General features: G+C 52.5%; 2 protein-coding genes across 2 annotated transcripts in view; one reads left to right on the top strand and one right to left on the bottom strand.

Annotated features, from left to right (window-relative positions):
• The first annotated feature begins 953 nt into the window (after nucleotides 1–953).
• LOC146333932 (potassium voltage-gated channel subfamily V member 2-like) lies at nucleotides 954–6,000 on the top strand. The gene is made up of 2 exons (XM_084825305.1): nucleotides 954–2,204; nucleotides 5,443–6,000. The coding sequence occupies exons 1-2, from the start codon at nucleotides 954–956 to the stop codon at nucleotides 5,998–6,000; spliced, it is 1,809 nt and encodes a 602-aa protein (XP_084681431.1).
• Nucleotides 6,001–10,279: 4,279 nt separating this feature from the next.
• The window catches only part of LOC146333931 (bone morphogenetic protein 2-like), a 6,256-nt gene continuing 4,338 nt past the window's right edge, over nucleotides 10,280–12,197 (bottom strand). Inside the window, exons 4-5 of the mRNA XM_084825304.1 lie at nucleotides 11,528–11,757; nucleotides 10,280–10,646 (exon numbers count right to left, since the gene is read on the bottom strand). Coding sequence (XP_084681430.1) covers nucleotides 10,280–10,646; nucleotides 11,528–11,757 — 597 coding nt within the window. The remainder of the gene's footprint in view (nucleotides 10,647–11,527; nucleotides 11,758–12,197) is intronic.

Below are 12,197 nucleotides of genomic sequence, written 5' to 3'. Positions count from 1 at the left end.
AGACATTTTGGAGCCCCCGGTACATCTGCCGGTTGCGCTTCCAGAGCGTAAGCAAGAAATGGCAGGATTTTGTATAAGCCCAGGGTCACTCAGCATCCCCCAACCTGGTGCCTTCCAGAAGTGCTGGGCTGCAGCTTCATCATTTCCAGCCAGTTTGGCCAAAGCAGATCACAGAGTGGGTGAAAAGGCAGCTGATATTGGTGGTCTGAGTTAGATGGGGATAGGAATATTTAAGCTTTTGAGTATCTCGGAGGCCTTTGTCGGGCAGAGATGCATGCAACCCCAAAGCTGTCACATTCCTGCATCAAATTGGATCGGCCCATCCAAATGTCAAACAGACACGCTGAGAGAGTGTCCGGGGGAACCTTAAAGGCTTACTGGGTGCTTTAGTTTTTTATCGTAAGCTTTTGCGGACTCAAAATATTCTGCAGAAATTCCGCTAAATCCCCTAAGCCAACTTTCCCCAACCTGGCACCTTGCAGGTGCATTGGACTACAAGTCTCATCATCTCCAGCCATGCTGGAGATGATGTCCAACCCATGGGAGGGGGACACCAGGTTAGGGAAGATTGCCCTAAGCTCTTGAGAGAGGAAGCTATATTGGGAGGTGGGTGTCAGAAAGATAAAGCAAATGGAGGCCTGACCTCCAGAAATAGCTTCTTAACTTGAAAGGTTAACCTCCTAATCTTATTAACATTTTAAGAAGCTCCCGCGTAGCCGCTTCCAGAGACATCCGGTGCCACAGTCTGAGAAGCCATCGGCTTTGCAAAGTCTCAGCAGGTTGACAGCACACGAGCTCAGGGTGTGTATATGCTTGGTAGCCATTGGGAAGCGTCCAGATCGTGCGTGTGTGTCCCCAGCGATCACACACGTAACGGGCAGGGAACTGCGACTCCCCCAAACACACCGTCCACCAGCTGTGGCAGTCGAGGGACTGTGGTGTGGACAACGGTGATGCGGTGGCCCATGAAGAGGCGGGCGAGCCTCTCGGCCAACTTGAAAATCGGGGACTACCAGAAGTGCTGCGTGACACCCAAGGAGGAGGAAGTCTACATCCCCTTTGCTCAGGAACACCTGGTCAAGCAATGGGGTTCTGTGCACAACGTCACTGACAGGAGCCCAGGCTGCCACAGCATCCCACCCCAGGAGAACCGGTACTTCTTGAACCTCAACGTGGGAGGGAGATGTTTCCAGATTGCATGCAAAGTCGCCGCTAAGTACCCCATCACCCGGATCGGGCAGCTGGCCATCTCCACGGACCCCATGAAGAAGCTGGAGCTCTGCGACGACTACTCGGTGCCCAAGAATGAGTACTTCTTTGACCGGGACCCCCTCATCTTCCACTACATCTTCCAGTTCTACAGCAGTGGTGTGATGTGGATCATGGACGAGCTGTGCCCGGCCAACTTCATGGAGGAGATCGAGTACTGGGGGGTCCACCTGAAGTACGCCCAACAGTGCTGCCGCATCCTCTTTGAAGAGAAGCAGGATGAGCTGTCCGAGCACCTCAGAGTCCAGCGGGAGCTGGAAGCCGAGCTGGAACCGGTGGAGAGGGAGGAACACTTTGAGGGCAAGTTCTTTGGTGAGTTCCGCAAGACCATCTGGTACCTGATCGAGAACCCGTATTCCTCCATTCCCGCCAAGATCATTGCCGTCGTGTCCAGCATCTTCGTCCTTGTCTCCATCGTGGGCATGACACTCAGCACGGTGGAGGAGATGCAGCACAAGGCCAGCAAGAAGTGCATGGAGCAGCTGGAGACCGTCTGTGTCGTCTTCTTCACCCTGGAGTACCTCATGCGCCTCATCTCCACCTCCACCTTGCAGCAGTTCCTGCGGGTGGCCTTCAGTGCCATCGACCTGGTGGCCATCCTGCCCTTCTACATCCAGATCCTCTTCGAGAACCTGGCTGAGGGGGACACCAAGCACCACGAGGAGCTGCACAAGATGCACAGCGTGGGAAAGCTGAGCAAGGTGCTCAAGCTCATCAAACTCATGCGCGTCTTCCGCATCCTCAAGCTAGCCCGGCACTCCACCGGGCTGCGGGCCTTTGGCTTCACCATCCGGCAGTGCTACCAGCAGGTCTGCTGCCTGCTCCTCTTCATCGCTATGGGCGTCTTCACCTTCTCTGCCCTGATGCACTCGGTGGAGCATGATGTCCCTGGCACCAACTTCACCAGCATCCCTGATGCCTGGTGGTGGGCAGCTGTAAGTGAGGCCCCCTCCCTTTATCTACACCAGGGCTAGCCAACTAGGTGCCTTCCAGGTGTCTCGGACCACCATTGTTTTCCAAGAAGTCTTCTGTGACCACCATCGTATTCCAAGGTGGCTTCCTGGACCACCATTTTAGTGTTCTTGGGCCAGCACTGTAGTTCAAGATGTCTTCTTGGGCCACCATTGTGGTCTTCTGTGACCACCATCGTATTCCACGATGGCTTCCTGGACCACCATTTTAGTGTTCTTGGGCCAGCACTGTAGTTCAAGATGTCTTCTTGGGCCACCATTGTGGTCGTCTTTGACCACCATCGTGTTCCAAGACATCTTCTTGGACCACCATGGTAGTTGAAGACATCTTCTTCTACCACCATTGTAGTCAGAGATGTCCTCTTGGACCACCATTGTAGTCCAAGACATCTTCTTGGACTACAGACATCATGGACTACGCTGCTCCAAGATGGATCCATAATCCCCTACCATTGGGGGCTGATGGGAGTTGTAGGCCAAAATGCCTGGAGAGCACCAGGGTGCCTATCCCTAACCTGGGATATAACCTAATCTAGTCCTGGACCGTGTGCTCCAGGAATTTTCAACCTTCTCAGACCCCCCCTCTATTGCAAAAGCATGCGTTTGGGGACCCACTCCACATGTTTATTTGTACTACATGTGTATATGATGGTAATACTGCTCTTTAGGTCATGCTGCAACCCAGTAGTGCAGGGGTGGGCAACCTTGGGCCCAGGGGCCAAATCCAGCCCTCCTGCTGTCCCAATCCAGTCCTCCGTGGTCCCCCAGATGGTCACGTGCCCCCTTTCGCCCAAACACCGGCCATTTTGTGGTTTCACGGCTTTTATGCATTCCCCCCGCCATTCCCAAGGGTTGAGATACCTCTCCTAGCGCTTTGTTACTGGCAGTGAGAGACGTAAGGGCTTTCACATGCTGATGTTTTCGTTTGTGTGCCCTTCCCACTTTTGCCTTCGGCTCCACCCACCCCTGGAATGCGGCCTCCAAGAGCTGGCCCTCAGGCTGAAAGAGTTTCCCCCCCAACCCACCACTTGCAGACCAGTGGTCTACACCAGAGACGGGGAAAGCTGTGGCTGAACTGCAGCCACAGCATCCCTGAACATTGGTCATGCTGACCAGGGCTGATGGGAGTCACAGTCCAACAGCATCTGGAGGGAGTCACATTCCCCACCTGCCTGGTCTACACTGACTGGCAGCGATGGCTACCCAGGGTTTCAGGCAGGGACTGAAAGTGGGGCCTTCTGCATGCAAAGCAAGGGCTCTGCTGCTGAGCTCTAGCCCTTCCATGAAACTAAGATTCCCGTCCTCGTAGTTCTGAATAAAGGGCTGATTTAAACAGGAATGTAGGAAGCTGTCTCATTCCAAGTTAGACACTGGTCCTTGCAGACAGCAGTTTTTCCTAGCCCTACCTGGAGATGCCAGGGATTGAACCTGGGGCCTTCAAAGTGGCAGAGCCTTGCTGGGCAAAGCAAGGGCTCTACCACTAAGCTATGGTCGTTGCCCTAGAAATAAAGATTCCAGTACTCATGGCTTTGAATAAAGGGCCGTTTTAAATAGGAACAAAGGAAGGCGCTTTTTACTGAGACAGACCCTGGGTCCATGTAGCTCAGTGAGGTCTGCTGTGGCTGGTAGTGGCTCTCCAGGGTTCCAGACTGTGTTGCCCCAGCTGTAGGCTTCGAACTCTTAGATTAGAGGTGCCAAGATAGCGATACATCAGACTCAAAGGTTTACTTACAGGGAGACTTTATTGGGTAATCTGCAGCACACAGGTGTACCCAGTGGTTGGATCAGACAGCTTCTCTGAACCCAGAGCCATGGGGTACAATGGGTCTTATACTCTACATGTCAGCAATGAGGCAGCACGACACCCGCAAGCGCCCCTCGCGTTCATTCCCAGCATAGGCTAGAAGTGTTTGGTTCTCAAGCACCGCCACCTGTAAACAAACTTCGCTTCCCAGGCAGAGTGCTTGCTTAGGGTTTCTACTCATTAGTAAGGAATGCACTGAGAAGGCTGTTATCGGCCTTTTGGCTCATCTGCACATGCTGAGAGGCTTACTAGCGTGGGAATTGCACCAATAATGAACGTAAGGACGCATTATGGATCTCTAGGTCCCTCTAACACTACAAATGGCTTGGCTACGCTCCCAGGGCCAATACACAGACAAGAGACGCCTTTGAGGTGCAAGCAGCAAGTGAAATGCTTAGAGTCAGAGGTGAAAGCTGGGATCTTTTGCCTTCAAGGGGGGTGTTCTGCCACATAACGGTGATCCTTCTGGCTGCTAAAAGTAGAGCCTGCATAACTTTTGCCCCCGTGAATGTATCAGAAGCTCCTAGAAAAAGGCACAGCGTTTCCCTTTGGGATCCGCCCCAGCAACAAAAGCTGGAAACTGGCTAGCGAGATGACACTGTTCAGGCAGGGGTGCACTGGGGTTGGGGTGAACAGAAGCCCCCTGTCCAGATGGGCATTGTGAAGAAAGTGTGTACCCTGAAAGCGCACTTCTGACGCCACCTCCAAATAAGCAACATGTAAGTGAAGGTGCGTGGGTGAATCAGAACATGCCTTTGGGGGGGCACAGAATTGCTTGTGGGGTGGACCAAGGTCAGCCGGCCCCCAACCAGGTTCCTCTGGGAACAGGCAGCCAAGGATGGGATCCTAGCCTCACATACAGGGTGGACGCTGAGCTTCAGTAGTGCAGGAAACGACATTTCTGTTGCTCAGTCTGCTGGTTTAGGGTAGAAAAACGGTGACCATCAGCTCCAAGGAGGCCATACCGCAGTGGCAGAGGCCACTTTGCGTGCAGAAAGTCCCAGTTTTAAGCCCTGCTGTTTCTGCCTGAAACCCCTGGGAGCTGCTTGCAGTAAGCTGCCAACAGTCCTGAGCAAAGTGGGCTGATGGCGTGCCGCGATCGACCGCAGCTCCCTGTCTGTATTTAAATCTGTTCTTTATCCTGGAGCCTTTGTTTTTAGAGGAAAGACCGTAGCTCAGTAGTACAGCCCCTGCTTTGCATGCAGAAGGTCCTAGGTGGGGCTGGGAAAGGCTTGGGGTAGCTGGGGACGTCCGCAGTGGTGTGACGTGCTCTGGGTAGGTGGAAGCCCAAAGGCGGCTGTGTGTGCAAATAAGTCTGAGATTGCGTGATGCCCGTGTGGCGGCAGGCCCATCTCTCGCTCTCTTTCCCCCGCTCACCACCTCCGTTCCTTCTCTCAGGTCAGCCTCTCCACCGTGGGCTACGGGGACACGGTTCCGGACACCCTGCTGGGCCGGATGGTGGCTTTCAGCTGCATCTCCTTTGGCATCATCCTGAACGGGATGCCCATCTCCATCCTCTACAGCAAGTTCTCCGACTACTACGCCAAGCTCAGGTCCCATGAGGACGAGACCGCCGTCTTGCTCAAGCTCTCCCGCAGGCTCAACCTGAAGGATCGGGCCTGGAAGAAGTTCAGCGAGTGCTGCTCCGGCAAGCACACCGTGGCCGGCCAGCAAGCCTCGTACCCAGTCCCAGGGCGTCACCCCCCCAGCCAGCCCACCATGCACCACACCTACCTGCCTGTCCACACAGAACAGCCCATCACCCACCAGCTGGGGCACTGCACCCTGCACTCCCTCCATCCCTCTGCCCACTGCACCCACCATCTTGGCTGCCACCCACAAGCCCCAGGGGACTGCCTGGGGAATCCCGCCACTCCCCTCCTGCTGCCGTCCGCCCATCCCACCCCTCAGCCGTCGCCACATTCGTTCCCCCACGGCCAACAGTCTGGCCAGTAGCCAAGGTCTTTCACGGCCCACCCAGCTTGGGATCCTTTGACTGGGAGATGCTCAGGACAGAGGGCGGCCTGCTCACTGCCTGCATCGCCACTGACGCCTCTTTTCTGTCTCTCAGTGAATGCAACAGGAGGAGCTGCTTCTAGACCACCGATCCACCGTCAAGCCCAGGACTGCCTCCTTCACAATTCTAAATACGAAATACTGCAAATCAATGGATGTACTATGGGGAAAAGGATGCCAGGGTGGGCTGGCGAAAGCTCCAAGAGCTTGCACCCCTTTTCAAAACGCGGGTGCTCCTGGCGCTACCTATCAGACGGAGGGGGTGTAGCTCTTCCGTCTTGTCCTCCTGTGCAGATTTCAAGAGAAAAAAGCGGTGGGAGAACACAGGAGGGTTGCAGGGGGGAAGGATTTTTTGTCCAGCCCCCTGTGAAACCCCATGTTGGACGACCGCACAATAAAAAGCGCCTAGAACGCGTTGGGATTGTCCACGATCTGGTTCTTGGTAAGCTGTTCTAGGGACCACCAGACGGAGAGGTCCTGGCGGTAACTCAATGGGCATCATGCAGCTATTCCGCCTTTTCTTCCTTGACGGATTTTGGGCAGTGGGAAAGAAGACCAAGGAAGCAGCAGGAAAGTGCAGGAGGGCTCCGAGCAGAAGGTCACCACGTCCGCTCCCGCCGGGCAGTCAGAGCCATGACTAGAAGCAGTGTCTGAACTGAGGGACCCTGACCCAGCCTTCTCCTGCTTTGTCAGGCTTGAGGACAAGAGATGGGCCGCTGGCCCGGCTGGGCTTCTTCCAATTTTTGTGGCTGTGGGCTAATAAATCGGGGTTCTTGTTCGTTTGTTTTTACTTTAGCTTGGATTGTCGTCGCAGGTAACCAGCGGTGTTATAGGGGCTGCAGGGTGTACGTGATACCTAAACTGGTAACATGGAGGTAAACTGGTTTGGAAGAGGTGGATTACAAATCAGGTCAAGGATGAAACTGTTTCTCCTCTGGTATGTGCGAGGTCTGTCCCAGAATTCGGAGCTGGTTTCGCAAGCTCCTACCCACCCAACCCCCTACGGCTAATTTTGTGTGCGCGGGGGGAGCAGGGGTTCAGGCCTCCTGAAAGATCAGCCTTCCTTTTCGACTCCGAGACCCAACGGAACAGGCGGAGGACCCTTCACAACAACAGGATCAGGTTGGCAGCAGTTTAGCGGAAGAGCAAGCAGGAACTGGCCTGCTAATCTTGGATTACGATGTCTGGATAGGTCGGGGTTCTGAGCCAAGGTTGCTGGGCTGCCAACGCTGCTGTGTTTTGCCTGGCGCTGCTCCTGATGTCCAGTCGTTCCGTTACCGTCGCCGCTTTCTACATTTTTTGTAATTTAAGTTTTTGTTGCTTGATCAGAAAGCGGGGCATTGAGGTGTTTGGCAGAGTGTCTCCATATTCTGCAGGTAGAAGGGTCCCCGAAGCTGAAGGTTATACTGGCAAGACCCACCTCGTCCTCTCAAAACCAGGTCTAATCCCACTTTCAAGCCGTCTTTTTGAGGGAGGGAAATTCCACGTCCTGCATTTGGCATAGACATCGTTGGATTGGATCCGTACTTAGTCCCATTTAGAGGAGACCCGCTGAAATCAATGAGGCTTAAGTTACTAAGGGTGCAATCCTATGCATGTTTAGACAGAAAAAAAAGTCCTACAACTCCCAGCAGGCCCCAGCCAGTCTTTTTTTCTGTCTAACCATGCATAGGATTGTGCCCTTAAAGTTAGACAGAGCTAATGTAAGTCCCATTTATTTCAATTGTTGTTGTTCTCCAGTCGTTCAGTCGTGTCCGACTCTTCGTAACCCCATGGACCAGAGCACGCCAGGCCTTCCTGTCCTGCGCACTCTCCCGGAGTGTGCTCAGGTTCATATCCATTGCATCGGTGATGCTATCCAGCCATCTCATCCTCTGCCGTCCCTTTCTCCTTTTGCCTTCAGTCTTTCAATGGGTCCCCTCTAAGTAGGACTAAGTCCAGATCCATCCCACTTTTTTTAGGGTGTCTTCAACGCACCCACCACTTAATTTAAAACGACGACAGCGACACCATTCTCTGCAAGGGGCAACTTTGGCAGGACAAAAGTGATGGGGAGTGGGGAATCCCAGGGGTCAAAGGGTTAAATTTTAGGGGGATTGAGACTACAGCCCTATGCTCATTTACCTGGGAGTAAAGGGGCCGCAGTGGCTTAGTGGTTAAGACGCTGAACTGCAGACTGGAAGGTCGGCAGGTCAGCAGTTCGAGACCCGAGTGCTGCGTGACGGAGTGAGCTCCCGTCTTCAGTCCCAGCTTCTGCCAACCTAGCAGTTTGAAAGCAAGAAATTGCAAGTAGATAAATAGGTACCGCCTCGGCGGGAAAGGTAACAGCGTTCCGTGCACCTCGGTGTTCAGTCATGCCGGCCACATGACCACGGAAGCGTCTTCGGACAGCGCTGGCTCTTCGGCTTAGAAACGGGGATGAGCACCGCACCCTAGAGTCGGACACGACTGGTTGGGGACACCTTTACCTTTACCTTTAAAGGCCCTTTAACTCAGTGGTTCTTCGTTCCGAATAAATATGGGTTTGCACTATATGGATGCAACCCTATATCTGATTATCTGCTTGGGCGCAATGCTCCTTACCTCTGAGTAGGCACGTAGAGGATGGCACTGTAGGGCTACAATCATTTTTAAACCATTTTTATTATAATACAGGAAAATGTGAATATAGATCTACATTTATAAATATAAGACAGATACAGAGAACAAACCAAGCCGTTACCATTTTAAGTAGACTTAAGGAGCAACCGTGCAGTCTTGCAACCCTATATACCTGGGACTCAAGTCAAATCGCACTCAGGGGGGCAGTTACTTCTGAGTAGACACAGGATCATGTGATACGCAAGGCACTGAGGCGGGTTCGGCCCGCAACGGTGCAATTTTGCAATCCGATCCCTAATGCTTTCTTTTAGGATAGGAACGAAAATACCATTTGGAGGGCAGGGTGGGGAAAGTCACTTGGTTCTTAATATTAACACCGCATTTGTATGCAAGATGATATACAGAGACTTCATAACCATTATAATAACAATTTACACATATATACAGGTACCACTGTACAGCAGGTGTCCAGTATATGCATGCAGATATATACATATTTATATATATTAACAATTTGGATATTTACAGTATGGTACATTCTGTAGCGCGCAGCTTGGGATCGCAGTTTGGAAAGCCTTTGTGTGCAGCTCCGTCTGCAATTACTGCACGCACGAACACCCCCCCCCCCCCAAAAAAAGGAAATTTCATTCAAAATGGATCTGGTGACACCTCAAACACTTATAGCAACATTTGCTATCTGGGTCAGTGGTTCTGGAGACAGCAGAGTACAGAACATCCACATTGGATCAGACCCAGGTCTAGTCCAACATTTTGTTTCCGATTAGGGTCCCCAGGTGCCCAGTGTCAGATACTCAGGGGTAGACTGCCGCTGAACACACGACCTCCGCTTAGATGTCATGACTCTTGCTAAATTTGTTTGTTAGTTACATTCATATCCTGCTTACTCCTCTAAAGGAGCCCAAACTGGCATACATGACTCGGTTTTAGAGGTTCTATACAGCTCATTTTCCCAATCCGCTTTATGCCAACAGCCAGCTTCACGCCTTGCAGCAGGGAGTTCCATAAGTTAATTAGGCATTGCATGAAGAAGTCATGTTTCGGGGCGGGGGTGTGTGTGTTCAGCCCTGGTTCTACTGCCAATTGCTTGCATTGAATCGCCCTGACTTTTATTCTTGCAGAACGTAGAGTTTAGAACTGCCTTTCCCAACCTGGTAGCCTCTGGGTGTGCTGCACTGCAAGTCCCATCGTTCCATGCAGCATGGCCACCGAGACACATGCCACCTCCCACACTCAAGGGATTTCATTTCTAGAGATCAGGAGTAGGTGGCCAAAACTGGATGAAAGTGAGCGTATGTGTGGACATCCTAGCAACATTTCCAAAATAACAACCCCAATTTTAGCCCCCAAAGGTGGAATCCAGGGTCGAGCAGGGACAGATCCCAGAAAATAGGGGCCAGTGTGAGATTGGGAAAGGGGTACTAGGGGGATATAGGATACTGTATTCATACTTCCCCCCTCCCCCCCAAAAAAGTTAAATTAAAAAGTGACCCTGCAGTAGCAATGAAAAATGTAGAATTTTGGCCCAGTTGGTTGTTTCCAGAACATGCGATATCACTGGAAGGGCCACGCTGAGGAAGGCCGCATCCATCTCTGGTGTTCAGTGGCACCCGCAGCTCCCGGCCACCATGTCAGCATACTGTTTGAGCACCACGTTTTCATCGTCATCGAAGTACAGGAGGTTGATGGAGAAGAGCTTATCTGGGACGCAGCAGGGACCGGTCACGTCCTGGCTGAGCTTGAGGGCATTGATGATGGACTGGACAGTGGCGTGGTTGGTGGGCCGCATGTTCTCCCCTAACGGGAAGGGGCAGGAACCCCTGCAGTGGTAGGCGTTGTACCCGCGCGGGGAGATAATCCAGCCAGCCCAACCGATTTCCTCAAAGTCCACAAAGAGCGGGTGTTTCTGGCAAGGCAGGGGATTGTCCACTGAGCGAGGAGTGCGCGTCCCATTGGATTTGTGGCCGCTAAGGGGCTCCGGAAGGATTGCATTCTGCCGGGACATATCTACAGGAGAGAGATCGAGACAGAGATCAGATTCGAGCTAAGGCCTAAGTCTGTGGATCAATACATTTGAGCATAGAATGGTTAAAAAGCACTTTGCATGCACTCAGAGGCAGAAGGACCAGATGTTTTAATCTAAAAAACCATGTCCCTCTTTTCACCAATGAGAAACACATGGGACAGCCCATGAACATCTTCCAGGCTTCCGGAGCAAAGAGGAGGGATTTCCGGAGGGATTTAAGCCCCCGCACGTCTCTGCAAATTCAGTGCTCGCAAATCTCCCTCCACCCACCTACTCCTGGCAACAGCAACAACTACAACAAGGGTAAACTACACCAGCCCATGTTCAGAGAATCAGGGTTTGCACATGGCTGCATCTTCGTTCTGTGATTTCAAAGAGCAGAGAACCACATTACGAATGCAGACAGGTACATGACCCAGCCTTCTCCAACCGTTTCATGTGTTGGACTGCAACTCCCATCAGCCGCAGCCAGCATACTGGGTCAGTTCCTCATATACAAAAAAGGAAGGGGTCCTTTCTTAAAGTATGTGGTTTCCGCTGCTATACATCGCTACTCAGGAGTAAGGCCCCACTGAGTTACTCCCAGGTAAGTGTTTACAGGTTTGCGACCTGTCCTTTGCAAGCCTATCCTTTAAAAAAGGAAAAAAAAAACAAGATTCTATAGAGAACGAAAGAATGTCCTTCACACAGCACGTTATTACTTCGCCTCCACGAGACGTGCCGATGGTGCCTTGCCACGTTGGCTGTGCCTTTAAAAAGGAATTGAACTATCATGGGCAAGGGAGTCTATTGAGGTCTAGCAGCCATATTCAGTCTTGCCACGTTGACAAGCAAGACACTGCCTCTTCCTCACCTAGGAGGGGGTTGGTGGGCAACACAGCCCCTCGCCGCCCGTCATCAGTGAACAAAACCAGCATCGGCTTCTTGCTCTCATGATGGTCCCGACCCGAAGCAAACTGCACTGCGTTGGAATCCAGTGGTGCCCCACCAAGGCCCCGAACGGTCACCAACAGGCCCTGGTTGCTGCTCTCCTCTTCTGCCCAGTCACGGACCTGCAACACCACACCAGATCGGGTAACATTTGCCCGCCAATTGCAACAGGGTGGAGGGCAGCTCGAGCTAGCGAGCCCAGCCGCGCTCAACAAGGAAACGCCCTTGTTGAGTGCGGCTTTTCCTTGAGGAAAAGCAAAACTTCAGGTCCGCTGCAGGGAAATTATTTCTTGACCCTCAAGTCTGAGGATCCCTTGGATCAGGGATAAAGAACCTCAATCGGGTCGTTTGGTGGTTCCCCACCTTTTGTGCTGTCCCCCCCCCCCATTCTAAAATGTTGCAGTGCCTCAGCTAAGGCTTAGTTCCTGGGAGTAAGCGCTTTATGCTGAAATATGCTGTTATTTTAAGCACGTATGTTGGCCCCGCACCTTTGCCTTCAGCCGTGCCCACCACTGGAATGCGGCCCCCAAGAAATTCCCCCAAATGGGATTTGGCCCTGGGG

This window comes from Heloderma suspectum, chromosome W (assembly GCF_057233095.1).
Source record: "Heloderma suspectum isolate Gila_16-S chromosome W, 16-S_ref, whole genome shotgun sequence".
In the NCBI taxonomy this organism is placed as follows: Eukaryota; Metazoa; Chordata; class Lepidosauria; order Squamata; family Helodermatidae; genus Heloderma; species Heloderma suspectum.
The sequence above is the reverse complement of the archived record's forward strand: the minus strand, read 5'-3'. Positions and strand labels throughout refer to the sequence as shown.